Below are 18,573 nucleotides of genomic sequence, written 5' to 3' on the forward strand. Positions count from 1 at the left end.
AATGTTAACCAAATCTAGTTCATGCAACTACTAAGCCTCGAATCTAAAAATTATGGCAAGAGAACTTACAATTACAATCCAAGGCAATTGGAACATGGCCGAAGGAGTTGAGAAAAGCTTTCTGAATTGGCATCAGAAAGATATCCTCCACTTCAAAGAGAGTAGAATTGTCAAGTCTAGCAAGAGATGGTACTCACGGCCATTGCTCTAAGTAGAATCTCTCCCCTTCAAATCCAAATCGATTAGACTAAGATGGGACTGTCGACTAGATGGGATAATCCATCAGATGATTTCAAGAAGAACCAATCCCAAATATTCATTATGTATAAAGAATGGAGGAATTCAAAGATGCAGCAGATCATATTGTATCAGACTCTTGCACAAACTTCATTTAAGTGCGCTAGCTTGATTGTTAATGGCCAGTATACCACTCAGCTTAGTATTATAAAGAATTCAATATAAATTAGATAAATTTATAATTATTTATATATTTAAACTCATTTGAATACCTATATTTGGAGAAGGAAAGGTGTTTGATTAAATTTGTTATTTTGAATATCATTTAATTACTTCAATTTGAAAAGATTGAATTATTTTTATCGAGCAAATTTTGTGGTTGAGTTGGCAAACATCAATCCCAATTGGCATGTTCACGGTGATCTTGAGGATGTGCTCTCATGTCATATGGGTGTTGTAGTGATGAAGATGATAGCTTAATTCCCTCATGTTTATGGGTATTTTGGTGATCGACAAATCCGTTCAAAGGAAGATAATTGATGTGTGATCACTAAAGAGGCTACTAGTTTTGATCATGCATCACAATCACCAGAATACCCATAAATATGAGCCAATGCTTGCATATTAGACACCAACATAGCAGAAAAGAAGTGAATTCTTCAAATTGTAAATTGTCCTAGGTGGACTCAGGATATTATTTCCAACAACTTGATGTTCTTATCTTTGGCATGGGAATCATATGTTCCCCTAGAATAAGTGCATATAAGTGTGAGGAAGGGAAACTTATTAGGCATGACATATGTTATCTTAATTTTGGAAAGAAATTTTCTGAAAAGAAAGGAATTTATAAATGGAGGAAACTGAAGTGGTGTTTTGTGGTTTTATCACTTGGTGAAGTCCTTGGTAACTTGACTAATCATGTATCTCAACTCTATGCTACACGTGTGCAATATAATAAGATGCAGGTCTCTATGCATGGCTAGAAACATTATGATCATGATCCCAAAACTGTTTATTTGTTCTTTGATGTAGAATTCAAGGTACATTTTACTTGCACCATTTGCCAAGTGCATCATGGTGAGAAATGAGGAGGATTATACGAAGGTATCACACTGCTCATCCCATATGTTCTTAGGTACAAATTGCAGTGATCCATGTCTAAATTGGTGCACTGATCAACACATATGACCTATCTGATGCCACAAATCCTTTGTGCTTTCCTACTGTGGATCGATATTGCTAAGAAATCATGGACATGTCCCACTGCTTGTTTTCTCTATAACTCCACAAGTGAGATGGGAATCCACATGGTTGTTCACTATGCTTTTATTTGCGGCTTTTGGAATTATTTCGGTGTCAAACCGAGGATCTCAGGATGCACAAAGATTTCTTTTCCTTCTTGAGAAAGGGATTGAGCAGACCAAGAACCAACTTCTTTTGGGTGATCAGCGCTGAAAAAAATCAAACAAAGACCGACCAACTTCGTTCATAAAATGAGCACTGGTAAACAACAATTAAGGTGTTCACAAGAGAACAGACCCCAAGCAGAAAAGGAAAGAGCCAATAGAACAAAATAAGCCAAGCTAGCCAAAAAGTTGTTCTTCCATTTTAAATTGAGGAGGAAACGTTCTACTTCAAATTTGATGCCTCAACACAGCAGTAGTTTCTTTTTGCTAGCGTCAGCTGCTGCTTTGGCCCAGTCTTCCATCAAAGATCCAATAATTTCAGTGAGCTACAAAACCAACTCATTATTGTGGGGGGGGGGGAAATCAAGTTAGTTTCAACCATAAACACCAGGAAAATGTCCACCAGCATATCCAATGGTGTGAGGGGTGTCTGAGCTACCATCACATGCAATGCACATGCTCAACACTAGTAGTATAAGGTTAGCAAGAATTCTAGCAAACAAGCAACCAAATGAGTTCACTTCAAATATAAAATACTAGTAATTATCCTTTCTGATCATCATTGCGCCAAGCTGGGACTCCAGCTCTAATGTCAAAAGGCATGACCGTATGGGACCTCAACGGAGCCCTCTTACCTAGAAAAAGAATAGAAAGGAGTTCCAGCATAATTATTACAATAAGGATCAAAAAGAAATTACATTATTAAAAAGAGGATCATGAAGAAAAATGAAAACTTTAAAGAAATGCCCTGAGGCAGAATCCTTACTCTAGTTAAGGGTTGGACGGTGAGTTCGAAAATTTAGCCGTTTGTGAATAAAAAAATTTAGCCGTTTCTTCACCTCATAGAAGATCTATAGTTATATTTTTTTTATTATTTAATAAATTAGGTGGTCGTAGGCCCTCCTCTTCCCTTTAAAAAAAAAATAGTAAGAGAGAACTATTGTAAGGATCCATGCAAGCATATATCCAGTCCTACATCAGCTATGCACTAGATAGGTTTTAGATGCTTATACAAAATCGAGGAATCCAAATAACACATCCCAACTAATTTTTTTAGATGAAGTTTTGAGTTATTATGTTGACGCTTCGTGAAGTTTATAATTCTCTCAAACTACTTGGGAACCATTTTAGCTTCCGATCGGTCCTAAAATGTTTCCAAAAAAGTGCAATAAACTAAAGCAAGTAATGCTAAGAATAGAATAGACATGAGATGGTGGTGCCCAATTTCTTTTCCTAAGTTTATTGATAATCAAGATTTTATTGCTGATACAGTCAGAAAGGCCATTCCAAACTAAATAGTCAAAAGATGAATTTACTTCAAATTAAAACTTACAAAAACTGCCATGATAATATACCTAAAATATCTACTTCCATGGGAGAATCAGAAAGAAGTAGGGGTACAAATTGATTGGATCAGACTGATTATGAGTGTCCTCAAGCCAACCCAATTCTTTGATCGGATCTTAATATTGGACTCAAACCCAATACAATAGAAAATCAAATTGGATTGATTCCACAGCCAAAATTTTCAATCCAAATAGCCATTCGGGTCAAGTTAAGTCCATATATAATCTAGCCCCAATCCAAAAAATTTGGATCTAAATCGAATCCATCAAACATAGCCAACTACTATTGATAATATAAAAATACATTATTACTCTTTAAACAAATTAGGATATAAAAAAAAAAAAGAAAAAATAACTTTAAACCTATACTTATATTAAAAATATTAATCATACAGCCTTAAGTTGCAATTTAGAAACTCAAACAGGTTTGGGTCTTAATAGTATACCGAGTTTGGATAGATCAGATCAAGTTCAAATTCAGTAAATCTAGATCCAATCTGAAAAATAAAATTAGTCAATTTTAATATTTGGCCCGGCTCCACGGATCTTTTAAAATGGATCGGAATGAATTTAAATGGATTCGATAGGATAGGGTCATGGGTCAACCCGGCCCATTTGCAACCTTAGAAAGAAGAGATGACCAACATGTCAAAATAAATGTATAAAATGCTTCAACCGATCATTGAGATCTTCTACAATAATAGCTCCAGTGACCATCGACTAGCCTCAACTGGTCTACACTTTTTCATTCAAAGCTAAATTAAAGAGAACCAAGAACAAATCAGAAAGAGGTGGATTTTCCATACAAAAATCTTTCTACAGGACGATGACGTCCAACTTAAGGCAGAGTCCTGCAAAGAAGGCGGCTTCTGTTTCTAGTAACCCCTCTTTGGAAAGGTGAAATGAATTCTCTCAAGTTCTACAAAAGAACTCCAACTGAAGCTCTGAAGGTCCTTAACACCTACACACCAGTCCACAATTATCTAACTTCAAACGCAGATTTACACTAATTAAAACTCCTTATGTAGTCCATCTTCTTGACATGAAAAAATTAGACATCCAGTAATTTGGAATGGAAGACAAGCAGAGTTAACAAGAATGAGCCCACCTCCCAAAACACACAAATTATGTTCTTACCCTGCAACTTTTTTCAAACTTTTGAATCAAGATCATCCGGTCCAACTTTCTTAAAGTAAAATAAAAATGAACAGGAGTTTCAAGGAAACTGATTGGGGAGTCCTATAGATGACAATTCATCCATCTAGCACAAATAACATCCCAATATCGATCATCTTCCAAATAAATTATAAATCTTAGAAAACAATATCTATTCAAATAATAACTAAAGCAATGCACTGAAGGCTTACTGTACCACCATGTACCTGAGAATGGCGCCATCCCTTAATTAAATGCTCCTTGGAAGCTTTCCTTGTCATCCTACCCAGCACATCCACTACAAAAATATTAATACGGAGATAGACCCATCTGACCGTAAATCCATCAACTCGTAACTGAAATTGAAATCAAAATTAAAATAATTAATTTTTTTTAAATATTTGATTTACGATAGAAATTGAAACAGATATTTTTCGTTGTTGTTATTTGATTCATATAAAAATAAAGATCTGAATCGATTTAAAATTTTATTTTTATTTTTAATTAAAAATTTTTAAAATTAATTATTTTTATTTTTTCTCTTTTATATTTTTTTCCCTCCTCCTTCCGTCTTCCTTTTCTCCGCCGTCCACCCCATTGGGATCGGTGGTATTTCTCCCTTCCCCCCTTCTCCCACACTCCAAGAACAAGAGCTACGAATTTAAAACAGCGTTGGAAAACGAATTTTTTTTCTTTAATCTCTATAAATTGCCCCATCGCTCTCCCCCTTTCTCTCCTGTTCTACGGCTCTTTTTCTAACACGATCGCTCGATCGATTTCAACGCCATAGATTGTAGGACTCATGCCTGCCTAGGGTTCCGTCGGTGGAAGGATCGGATATGATGGATTTCCGGCAGAAGCGGGAGGACGCCGATCGGGAGTTCCGACAGGGCCTGGAGGAGTTGGTCCGCGGCCACATCGACGGTTGCATGACCGCCCTCGCCTCCTGCAGCTCCGCCGCTGACGACGACGATGACCACTCTGCCGCCGGAGATGGCGGTGAAGCCCCCGACCTCCTCGCACGCAGGCGGCGGCGGTCGGACCTCGAGGGCGACAACCTCGCGGAATCCTCCGCCGCTGCTCGACGTCACTCCCGGATCCTGAGCCGGTGGGTGGCGCGGCAGGCCGAGGAGATGATCACCACCATCGAGCGCCAGAACCGCGAGAACGAGGGCCGGGATTCGAGCAGGGAGCAGTCCCCTGATCTCGGGGACGGTGATAGGTGTTTTCTTTTTCTTAATTTTATCTCCTCATCTCGGTGGAATGAGATTTTGATTCCACCGGGATGGTCCAGATTCAGTTACAGAAGAATTAAACCATTCTCATTCTTCTCTAAATAAGAATCGAAATGGAACGCTCCCAACCAAGTGGTTAAAATGGGAGCCATCCATTTTATTTTCATTTCAGATCTCAATTGTCACCTTTTAGATTCAATCCACCTTTGCCATTTAAGATCAAACCCTCTTGCCACTCTCACCTAAACAAGAAGTTTTGATCCATCTGATCATCTGAAAATCGAGCTTGCAAAATACCCTTCCTTCTTGTGCCTTTTACAAAGACAAATAACCTATAGAAGAAACAAAGCAAAGAGGAAAAGCAATCTCTAATCATTTTCAAATTACTTAGATCAAAGCAATCTCTAATAATTTTCAAATTACTTGGATCAGCTCTTTGAATCCCCATTTGTCAACATTTCTGTTTAGGACTACCTCAAGTTTAGAAAATAAAACATTGACAAAGATATATCAGATCATCACAAAAAATCGCTTCTATATACGATTCTTTCAATGAAAAAGAGTCTAGAATACTGCAATTAGACTCTAGGTTAATGCACAAAACTTTCAAGCACATTTGAGTTTCATGTTTCTTACATATGAAAATAAACACCAAAGTTCTGACAGTTGAGAGGTGGCAAAAGACATTAAATGAAAAATAAAACAGGAAAGAGGAAGCCAACAATGTGAAAAACAAAGATTTAATTATCGCTGTCTCTGTCCTGGAAGTATTGTTTGCCCAACTTTCTCATTAGAGTTGTACAAAGTAGAAATTGCATAAACCAAGTCATGAAGAGTTGCTTCATCCATACATGGCTGCAAGTCTCGAAGAAGTGACAATTTTAGTGGGATGCAAAGATTTGGAGCAACATATCTTTACCATGGTGATTAGTTCTATGTAGAGGAATAAATCCAAAAGCGTTCACTTACAATTATGTGCCTTGGTGTATTTTGTGAAAGAAAGGAGCGTTCAAGAACAAGTGAAAGAGAGCAAACTTAATGAACCATGTGAAATTATTGAAACAACTTTATATGAACATGGTGGATGAGGGAACATTAGATACATGAATAATTCATTAAGAACATGAAATTCATAGAGTATGATATAATGGTTCAATCAGTAGCCTTTAAATGAATAATTGAAGAAAAATAATTGCAAGAAGGCAATAATCAATTGTGCATGAAGGTGAAGCCCAATGTTCAGCTGAATAAGCTCAATGCTGAAGCATGCAGCCAAAAAATTTTTTCCCCTTTTGGTTCCATCAGGCTATACATCCGTAGGCTGGCAGTCCAGACTACAGACACTACCATGTCCTTACTCCGACACACCCCAACAAACAGCAATTCAAGTGTTGGATGGGTTAGTAATAATTTTGATGACCCCCTCGAGTCACATGACCAATTAATGTCACAAAATACCCCAAGGTATCCCCACAATTAATATCATATGGTCCACCTGCTTCTGTACGCTACAATTAACTTCTGTTCCTCATAAAATGCCATACATTTTAGATGACACATTATCACGTTATACACATTTGTAACGGCTATAGGACAATACGGCCAGTGCCATCACTCGTAGAATCTTATCACTTTTTATATTTGCATTTCTAATAATAAGAATTATGCTAGTTGTTAATAACTTTTATTCAAACTAAAATATCCAGCATGCAGGGAAATTGTTATAAACTATCATAAATTGAGAAAATAATTCCATAAGAAGTGTTTCAATGCCAGTTAATTTTGATAAAACTGATTTACTATGTGATAACGGCTTTGAACTGCCACAAAGGCCGGTAAAATCACATTCCATCATTTGTAAAGCCTACGCTGCCTGCTTTAGTGGACATTTCTCACAATCAACAGTAGGCTAATTAAAACATTTCTTTGCACTAACAGCCATCTTTTTTCTCTCGTAAGGCTACCAACTGGATAAATTCTTGCCACTGCAACAACCTCACGTGCTACAGGAACAACACATCACCAGTAAACGACTAAACCCATTTAAAACATACTCTGTGGAGACTATTGGCTGATAAATTTTACTTAAGTAGACTTGCAAAACGCTCAAAATAGATGAAATTTGCAAAATAGCTGTTTGATTATTTTTCATAAAATTTATTATTAAAACTCATAAATCGTACGACCTGAAAAAATAAGTGTGAAGAACATAAGTCCCTTACTTTTTATAAAATGTATTGTAAAGAAATAATTTATAATTTGTCTATTTTAGAAAATCTCCGGGATCAGCAGATAATTTCAAAGGCAGCTCCAACCAAACGCACTCTAAAAGTAGACCCAATATTACCCGTCTACCAACACCCTTTAACTAAGAAAAGGGTCTGTCGGACACAATAGGCCAGAAGCATGTTTAACTAAGAAAAGTTACCGGCTACAACTCCACATAATATAGCTCACAGAGCTACAGATCGTAGCTTAATCCATCTAAATCCTAGTAGTACAGGAACCAAAACCAAACCAAGCTCGAACGCACGCAAACACGCCCCAACAACCAGAAAAAAAAAAAAAAGGAAGCAGAACACACCAGGGAATTACAGCAATGGAACATATCCCACCGCGGATGGTTACACTGAAGATAATTTCTTCTGACATCAATTTCCCAAGAGTTTCATCATGAACGCTAGTCAAATTAATTCAAATTGGATAAAAAATGCAAACTCAGGTTCCTTCAGCCAGCTGCACTACAAATCATAACGGCTCCACCCAAAACAATCCAAGCACAAGGAATCGGATGCAAGAAAATATGAATCCATAACCAAATTTGAGAACTCATGCCTTCCAACATGTAGTAGCATATATCCAAGTGCAGATAGCCTTCCACTGAAACCAATCGCCAAGAGATTCCCTTGATGCACACAGGTCAAGTTTACGCCATTAAATCAGAAAATGCAAAGCAAACTCAGCTCTTTTCAACTCCACTATTGCAATACTCTAATCTGCTTCTTGTTCCGAGAGATACAAAGGTAGATTTACAAAAGAAAAGACTTCATTAAAAAGAAAAGACAATTCAGAGCAAAGGACAAACTAATCCAAACCCCAAAACTAAAATAAGGAATTAAAAACTTAACTCGTCAGTACACTACTTAAAGCTATAAAACCCCATATTCCTGAACCTAAGGACCAGTCCAAATGAGATAACAGTAACCCGACTTTAAGGCATTAGGAAAACCAGCAACTTCACCACACACCAGTGGCCATGCAGGCTTTTATTGCCCAAGATCTCAACCCCTCCCCCCACCCCCTTCCAAATGTAAATCCTCTGCAGCCTCGCAAATATGGGTTCCGGACACCCAAGTATAACGACATTTATTTTCCCAGCCAACAAAAAGGTTTTCTGAAACCACTCCTACACAATTCCAATAGCTACAGCTGATGAACGAGGGGGCCAATCAACCTAACATCCATTAGCAACACCATTCGCAATAGCCCGCTTCTCTGTTGCTGGCTTAGCAATCTTCAAGGCATCACCAGCTGCTGCAACCACACCATTTTCCTCGGATAGCTTTCGTTCCCCAAGGCCACCCTGTGGCACATCCTTGTTCAAAATTGAAACCGATTCCAAAGGTTTCTGCAATCTGGGCTTCCCACTTGCCCCATCCTTTTCTATCTCCCCAGCAACAGCATCAGAAGTTTTCCCATCCCAGGCCTGAAGCAACAAAAGCTAGAAGTGAATATGCTGGTGACTTGTGGAATGAAAGAGTTTCTAAGCAGCAAAATATATAAATCTACAAAGCTACAAAGTGAGCAAATTAAAAACACAGTGACAATGCCCACTTAATCTGGCATGCTTACCACAGTCTAATGGATATATAGTTTACAGACTGATGAAAACAGGGAAGGGGGAACGGATCCATAGGAAATCTCAAACATAATGAACATTTTCATAATTAAAAGCCATGAACAGAACCATACAAGAGTACAAGACCCGCTTTCAAGCAAAAGAAGTTATCTTTCAGATTGTAGATAGAGGAGATCCTGCAATAAATGAGAGGTACCTGTTTATGAAGCTGTTGCTTTGCCTTTTTCTCTTGCATCACTTTCTGGCGGTTCTCATAGAACATGAAATCATCCAGAATGGATGTCTTACTGACATGTTCCTTAAAAATCTTGAGCATTTGAAGACCCTGCTCCAGTTTTACCTGTAACACCAAAGCAAGAAACATTAAGCAAAAGTTTTTGATATACTGACACACCCTCCTTAAAAAAAAAAAAAAAAAAAGGGAAAACAAATCAGAAAGGCACTTGCCTCCTGAGTGTCCCGACTGTTTGTCACTGGCTTGTTGTCATTGTTCTCTAATGTGATGTGCTTAAGAACACTGTTAGGTACATCCTTAACAATGTGCCACTTGACAGGGAAGCAACCATTCCACTTATCTTGCTGCCAGTACTCAACAGTCTTGTTAAAATCAACTGGGCCTACCATTTCTGCCACACCAACAAATTGCCCACTGGTGTTGACCTGAAAATTTGGAAAACGGTCTTGATGAATAAATCAAGAAAAAAGAGAACAAAGAACTCCCTGAAGAATGACCATAATACTCACAGAGAAAAACAAAAAAACAGGGCATCCATCAGCCTTCTCCTGAGCTTCCTGATATCCAGCATCCAGCTTCTTGTTTCCATTGGGGGTGCTGGCCCAGACATTGTATTTGATGCTTTTATGAATATCATCCTCACTGTATGATTTAATGATGAAGAACTTTGCATCGGTGTATTTCTCAGGGAAATCAGCCCGATTGTATTGTTCCTTATCCGGTGTTATGCTAGAATCCTCATTCCCAATTGAAGAGAGGATCTGCCCCTTTACAGCAATTTTAACAGGTCCAAATGTCTTTTGGTTTTTGAAGCGTCCTGCCCTAGGCCCTCTGTTCAGCTCAGTAAATCCATCTTGGTTTTCATTGCCATAACCATAATATCCATTGCCCCGGCCCCGAGGTTTGTATTTGCTATCCACAGCCAATCCCCAGCACCCATTTGACCTAGAATCATAACCATTCGATCCAAAACCAAGACTAGTTCTGAGTGCATTCTGGCCATACAGTTGGTTGTTTGGATAAATCCTATTCATGAAACCAGGAGCGGCTGGTCCCATCCCAGATGTCGGTCTTGGGGCATGCATACCCTAGAGATAATGAAGATTGATAATCAATAGGCTATAAGTGAAAGAAACAATAACAATGTAATCACAACAAAACTTTTACACATCTCAAGCAAAATTTAAAATTTAGATCAACATTAGCAGGGTAAAATGAAAATGAATTTAAAACATAGGTCACCATCTTCTTGCTGCCTCATATTGATAACTCTTGCTCTATGGCAAATACTTGGACCAGTGAGCCTCACCAGGAATACTTGGTGGACTGAAGTCAACCCAATGTGGTTAAATGGAATTGGCCAGAACAGTAGCTAACTCAACAAGGCAGCTTATAAACAATACATAGTAAGCACCCAATATGACATACCATGACTTGAGGAAGAGGACGGTGATTCTGATTTCTTGCTGCTGGAGTTGTCCCATTATGTGATATTGTAGATGAAATGGAGCTTGACGTAGCTGGTCTGTGTTGCCCATTAGAGAAAACAGGTCCATCAAACCATGGTACTGGTGATCGCATTCCATCAAAACTGAACCTTGGATCCTGGTAACCAGTAGAAGGAAATCCACCAGGCAAAGATCCCCTACCATAGGAACCATTCGAAGTATGTGACTGATTTTGGTGGCTTGGCCTCTGAGGTGCTGACCCACTATTTCCATTTGCATTCCCATTGGCAATTCCATTTGAGTTAGCCTTGGACGTATCCAGGGGAATGGATGGCTGATCAGAAGAAACAGAAGTAGAAACCTCGCTTTGAGAAGTAGGGGGTTGGTTTGGTGTATGTGGTGCACCCGTAAGAGTTGGTGGCTGGAAAAATGGAGTTGGGTACTGATAATGCTGTGGACCATACAGCTGACCATCATGCCCCATGGTAGGAACTGAGGAACCAGGAGACGGATATGCACCAAAAGGAGCATACCCATATCCATGGTGATACATATCACCATAGACTCCCTGCCAAGAACCAAACAAGACATTGATCTTATCATTATCACAAAGATATACTAAGAACACCTTTTTCTTTAGAAAAAAATTTCTTCTTGTATGGACAATAACTTTGATCTACAAGTATTGAGTTCCACTGACTTTTGAAAAACCTATATCTTTTTGCAGCTCAATAGTACATAATAATACGAAGCAACATGTAAAAAAACATGCTTCAACCTCATTGAAAAACGTGTACAATCTACAGAAAGTCAAGTATAAACCAATATTCTCCCCACAGTTCAGACTCTGACCACTCAAACAACCTAATTCAATTATATCATCCAGTAGAAACACAACTTATTTTATCCATATTACATCTGAGTAAAAAGAACACCAATGCCTCAGTGAGATAACTTACAGGAGGCATCTCCACTCCATCATGGTTTACGTATCTAGGGTAGTCATCCCCCCACTCATTGACAGAACCATCATAACCTGAAAAAACAAAACTAAAATAAGGCATGCAGTAGTTATTAAAAACAAAAAAAAAAAAATCAAAGGCACTAAAAGTTAACATGTACAACAAACATGTTAAACCAAAAAAATGTTCATACAACAGTTAAACAACTGAGGGGAGGAAAAAAGCTTCAGCGGCCACTTCATTGAACAACAAAAATTCCAAACTAATCCACCGAATCCTCACACCAAACAATGACATTTGATGACCAGAGAAAAGCGCATAAAGCTTGGGGCTTTGCAAGCAATTCATTACCTCCATAGTAATAAGGGTATCCGCTTGGTAGATAACACATGCTTGGATCCATGAAGTCTGGAAGTACAGGTGTCAACGATCGCTCTGATGGGATCGAAACGTTCGGCACTTCTCCACCATGTGCAGACCCAAATTGAATCGCAGGAGGCTATTAACCAAATTCAGAGAAAAAAAAAAAGTAAATAAAAAAGTAATTAACGCCAACCTATCTATAAATACAAAATTCAAAAGAAATTAACACCATCCTATATCTAAAATACAAAACCGCGCAACCATATGAAAAATGAAGGCTGTGATCTCCAAAAGAAATAGACAAGGAAAAAAAATACTACCTTCTTGGTAGCCTCCACAGCATCATGTGTCTTGGCCTGAGAATCCAACGACAGCTTTTGCAGCAAATCTGCAGCTTCTGTGACGAACGAATTAAGGAAGAAAAACAAACTATAAAAAAAAGGATGCTGGATAAATCATAAAAGTCGAATTTTTAGACGAACGTCAAAATACAAAAATTGCAATCAATTATAGAACCACACAACATCACAATTAAAAGAAAGAATATATAGATTCTTAATAAAATAATATGAAGACAGAAGATAGAGCACCGTAAAAACTCAGTGACCAATTTAATCATCAACCTCATCTTTTTTTGACAAAACCCATCTGCTCATTTTAATCAAAAGAAACCTTTTTGTGAGAACAGATAACCAAAACAGATCAACATGAGCATCAAATCAGCAGGAAAACACAAAAGCCCCCTAGAATATAATCCAAAACACATAAGCAGCAAAATTAAAGAAGACGAAATTAAAGAAACAGAATTCCAATGTCCAAAATCTCATCCAAATCATTTCGAAAACCCTATCAAGGAAAGGGGAAATCCAAGTCACAAAAAGAACGGTCATCCAAAAGACTAAAACTTTCATAAACGATCCTCGATCTATGATAAACCCTATTAAAACCCTCAAAGTCAACAGTTTATAAAAAAAATAATAAGAAAAAACTCCAGCTTTATCGCCTCAGAAATCGCAAAACAAGAGATCCAATAGAAAGCAACAAGGGAATCAAAACCAATGAGAAAGAAATCAAAAAAGCTACCCCTAAACCAGCAGATTCTGATTGGAAAAAGATTAAAAAAAGGAAAAAGAAAAGGATACGGTCAGAAGCGGGAGCGACGGCCGCCATAGATGGTTCTGATGGGATCTGAAGCCCAAACCCTAATAGAGAGGAAGGGGCGGGTGGGGAGAGTGATAGAGCGAAACCCTAGGAGAGAGAGGGTAGGAGAAGGAGAGCCGCCAGGGGAGGAATCCAAATGAAGAGGGTTTGGCGCATCGAAAAGCGGTGCCTCAAATAGCACCACGGCTCCGCCTCCACAACCGGATATATTATTTTATTACATTATATTTGGGGCCAGAAACCCTAATCCTCCTTGGACGCTTTGTTGGGCATAAAGTTTTGGGCTCTCCCTGAATTTGATGGGCCCACTTTTTGGGCTCCCTTTCCTCCACCGTGGGCTTCCTTATCGGGCTGGAGTTAGCCAGCTAGGCTTTTGATTAGTAATCTGGGTTGTCATGTTGGACGAGGGTTAGGATGACAATGGCTTAGGATTAGGATCTAGGGTGCAGGTTGTGTCTGACTCTTATTGGTCCATTGGAGATCCAATGCTTTGAGATGCATGATAACAAGTGTGATGCATATGGGCATTAGATCAACTACAAACAGCAACAATATCATGAATCGCAAAGCTTGATTCAATGGCCAATGATGCACGGTCCGATGATTGTTGGACCCACCAACTTCACAATTCTATTTGGCTTATTTTTATATTGTTTGATGAGTAGAATCATCATGTTGATCTCGCATCGAAATTGTAAATATACTTTTGCCCAGCTCTTGATCGTTGACATCTTCATTGGCTTGCATGGGCTTGGTTCTCTAATTAGGATATGCTATATCAAAGAGTTATGAACGATGGTATTACTCTTTCTTAATGGAATACTCTTTGGTTGCAAGCATTGAGGTATTGGAAAAGAGTGCTGTGTTGGGCCATCCTCAAGCTCATGGGCTTTAGGAATTGCTTTCATTGCATGGTTTCTTTCTTGGCTGATTAACATCTATAGATAGAAATGTTCGCATGGCTTTCTAAAGATGTACCTTCCTAAAATAACGGTTTGATGAATAAATTGACATGAAAGTGACTATTTTAAAGATATAACAAGATCTTTCGAACCACATACTTGTGTTTTGTGCCAAGGCTAGAATTTGGTCATGGCTCAAGTCTCCATGACCATTCTCTCTCGATAGGGTCCTTTAAATGAAGCTAAGGTTAGGGTTGAAACATGCATTTCTTTAATACATTTTTCCTCCCTTGGACATTGTTCATTTGTGCTTTATTCAAGATTATGATTCGGGCTTAAATAGACACAATCTGATTTATATTTTGTGGCACCACGGCTAAGGGTCTTTACTAGTATTCCATCGTAACATTATTAGTAGAAGATCTATTTTAGCAATATTCAAAAATCGCATCATCAAATCAAGAATGTTTAACCCTTTTATTTTTAGGCAATCTATTTCTATATCAAATTATCTTTTAATTCTATGGTGATGCACGCAGCCAATCATGACCGCTAGTTCCTATGGTGATGCATAAAGATGCATGCTTGATGAGTGGGGTTCACAAGAACCGATAGTTATTATTGGTTATATTCACGGTCATGTAGTACATACTGTGTAGGCAATGATTTTTCTTAGACTAAGAGTTACCAACCGAGAGGATTCAAAATAAGGTATCTATTTGGTGGTCACCTTTTCATTCAGGAGAAATATGATCATCACCATGTGGATAGGATCATGGAGGATACCTTAGAACTTAATGATGGATCAAACCAAAGAGCACATAGAGTTGAGGAAGAAGATGGAAGGGCCTTGATTTGAAGACTTTTTAAAAAAAATTAGCTAAGAGATTTTTTTTATTTTTGGATAAGAAGGTGGTAGTGTAATTAATCATCTACTGTAGTATTATTTGACATTGGGGAAAATAACTTTTAAGTCTCCAAGATTGAATTTCTTCTAGAGCAGGGGTGAATGCACAAAATTACAACCTAGCTTACTAGTTAGCTAGTTTAGTTAAAAATTCTACTTATCATTTTACGTATGATATTAAGGTCTTTTAAGCATATGTTAAGAATAGATCATATTACTTTATTAGTGGACTAATCAATAAGGCTACGAGTCCCACAAGGAACTATAACCATATGCAGTCGTCTTACAAAATAGTGCTTTATAGAAAGTGCTCATCACCTTATTTTGAACTACAATAATGAAATTATTAATTATCAATTTCTTAAACACTTACTAGCCTACTGAATTACAAGACTTAAAAGAATAGATCACACTAGTTTATTACTGGACTAATCCAACAAGGTTTATGGTCCCACGAGGAACCATTAACTATATCTGATCATCTTACAAAATAGTGTTTTATTAGAAAGTGCTTGTCACCTTATTTTGAACTACAAGGGACCATATCAAAACAAGGTAGCTCGGGTTAGTTTTCCACATCTTTTGATACCCAAATAATTACTTATCAATTTCTTAAGCAACTTACTAGCCTATTATATGACTGGAAATTATAGAAAATTCTAGATGGACCATTTATAAGGATAAGTTTTATAAAATATCCTCCAATCCTTCAAAAGCTGGATCATTATTTGCCCACCTAAGATCAATGGAGATGCACAGAATCCTTGAAAGAAATTGAAAAGATTGGCTTTGCCCTCTATATTGTACACCTTACTTCTTCCCCAATATCATAGGGAGGCTGTACTGTCAACCAAAGCCTTGTTTCATAATCCCCCTCTTTTGTACATACTCACTGTAATTATTTCCATTTAATAAATTCGGTGGCCTCTGGCTTTCGTTTTAATTGAGGAAAAAAAAAAAAGTTTTATAAAACAACTAATATATTATATCTTTTCATCACCATGACATCAGCTACGCTATATTTAAAACTTACTTTAAACCCAACTGATGTTATGTTGATAAAAAAATGGCACATGAGTTGGCCCACAAGACTGGTCTAACGAAATTATTCTCCTTGCATTGCTCTGAAACTAATCTTTCTTATAAGACCCATGCCTTCATTCAAGTTAGTCAAGGACATATTCTATTGTATTATTTTTAAAATTAAAGGATTTACTGGCAATCCCAAAAAAAAGGATTTATTGGCAATCCATTATATATATATATAATGGAAGAGCTACGCATCCACTTGTGTTACTTATTTTTCAAATCTTTTGAGATATATGATACTATAGAATTTTTCCAACAAAACACCCATGTACAGCATAAAAAAAATCACAAAGGGATCACCAGCACTATGGTGTCTACTTGTTTTCATGAAAGAAAATGTGGTAAGACACCATGTTTCAGTTCATAGAGTGTGATGTGGAACAAAACAAACCAACATAAATACTAGAAAAATGTCATCTGTGCTTGTACATGGGTTTTCTGATGCCATGAGTGATAACAAATCTTTTGTCATAAGTCTATGGTAGACTCAATTTAGTTCAACTCGAAACCCTGTCCAAATTTTCCTAGTCTACTAATGTGAGACCCAGCCTAAAGAGGCCAAGGTCGCCGAAAGAAGAGAAAAAGAAGAAGGGACAGCCTTCCTTCTTTTCCCAATTGACAACTTTCATTCTTTTCCTATTTGATAGCCTTCCTTCTTTTCCCATTTGACAGCCTTCCTTCTTCCCTACTTGACGGCATTCCTTCTTTTCCATCGCAAGAATCCTGGTGGGAATCCACCGGAGGCCCTCTCCCTTCCATTTCAACCAACCCCCACCGCTAGCGTGTGATTTTCCACCGACAAAAAGGAAAGGCAAGCATGAAACAATCGCGAAACCGGCGGCCCTCTTCCTAGTTCTTTCCCTTTTCTATGCTTCCATGGCCACCATTCTTATCTCTCGTTCTTCATTGTTGCTGCAAGACTCCGGTTGGACACTGATGTAGTTGAGGACGGACACCATTCGAGACGTCTAACAAAACCTGTAAGAGAAGTCTACTCTCGTCGGGATTTTTGTTTAAATCAACTGGAGCTTAAGAACAATAGAAAAAAAAAAAAAGTGTGAAAGAGAGAGAGGGTGAGAGCACACCCAGTGTTTTCTGAAATTAAGCTTACTTGAGAGTTTCTTTATTATTTTTTTATATAAAAATAAAATCATAGATCGTTATGCTGGAGTCCATTTGACTTCTAATCTCTCGGTTGCTAGGCCTCAATCTGATAGGCCGTTGGGATAAAAAATCCATTCATAACCCGTGAATCAATGTTATTAGTTGTGGATATCTAATAAGAATTGTGCCCACATTCTAAAAGTTGTTGAAAGATTCCAAGAATCGCCCACATAGCTGAGTAGGCCAGTGGCTTAAGGTCGATGCAAAGATGAGACTTTGCCTTGGATGTGTCAATGCTCATGCATGTTATTAAACCTTGTTTATTGTCATCAATTGGATCCCGACCTTGGAGTTGGTAGTCGTCCGAGCTAAAGTTCAAACAGAAGTCGATGGCATGGGGTCATTCAGTCTTGGCTTCTTGGCTCTTCATGATAGTCTTGATAAATTATCGATGAATGCTCGATCATAACCTGAGAAGAAGAAGATTAGTTCAGAAGGCGGATAACCTCCACAATACTTGCCTCCACTTTTGAATTCGAAGTGATTTCACTACTTCGGATAAAGAAAGTAGTCGATTAGAAGTCAAAATATCTGAAGTAGGTTAGAAGTCGAAATATCCGAAGTAGATCGAAAGCGAAATATCCGAGAAAGATTAGAAGTTGAAATATCCAAAATAGGTCAGAAGTCGAAATATTCGAGTAGAATAAGTCAAAATATTCAAAATAAATCAGAAGAGAAATATCTAAAGAAGATTAAAAATCGAAATATTTGAAGTAGGTCACAAATCGAAATATCCGAAGCAGATCTGAAATCGAAATATCCAAAGTATGTCAGAAGTCAAAATATTCGAAGTAGATCAGAAGCTAAACCTTGGTAGTAAATCTTGCCAAATCAATATCATCGTCCTAAGTCTTTGCTCGACTCATCCGTAGATGATGATTGCCAGATGATCGTAAGAGGTCTCTGAAGGGTTAGTCCTTTCATCATCGTCTTTGGCCTCTGCTCGATTCATTCGTGGACAAGAAGCAACAGGAGATACAACTGCAGGAAGAGTTCACTTGGTGGTTCATTATCTAACTAGTAACCCTTATTAGAGCTTGGAATGTATTTTGAGCAGCAAGCACACTCCACTCCTCCAGAAAGGCGATAAAAACCCATGAGATC

At 37.9% G+C, this 18,573-nt stretch overlaps 1 protein-coding gene across 1 annotated transcript; it reads right to left on the bottom strand.

The window, feature by feature from the left end:
* Nucleotides 1-8,724: 8,724 nt before the first annotated feature.
* On the bottom strand, nucleotides 8,725-13,605 carry LOC105053346 (YTH domain-containing protein ECT4). The gene is made up of 9 exons (XM_010934445.3): nucleotides 13,389-13,605; nucleotides 12,567-12,643; nucleotides 12,235-12,382; nucleotides 11,881-11,957; nucleotides 10,902-11,489; nucleotides 9,983-10,561; nucleotides 9,686-9,898; nucleotides 9,435-9,578; nucleotides 8,725-9,085 (listed from the first exon to the last, which is right to left on the bottom strand). The coding sequence occupies exons 1-9, from the start codon at nucleotides 13,414-13,416 to the stop codon at nucleotides 8,834-8,836; spliced, it is 2,106 nt and encodes a 701-aa protein (XP_010932747.1). The 5' UTR covers nucleotides 13,417-13,605; the 3' UTR covers nucleotides 8,725-8,833.
* Between the last annotated feature and the right edge of the window lie 4,968 nt (nucleotides 13,606-18,573).

The sequence above is a fragment of the Elaeis guineensis genome, chromosome 10, assembly GCF_000442705.2.
Source record: "Elaeis guineensis isolate ETL-2024a chromosome 10, EG11, whole genome shotgun sequence".
In the NCBI taxonomy this organism is placed as follows: domain Eukaryota; kingdom Viridiplantae; phylum Streptophyta; class Magnoliopsida; order Arecales; family Arecaceae; genus Elaeis; species Elaeis guineensis.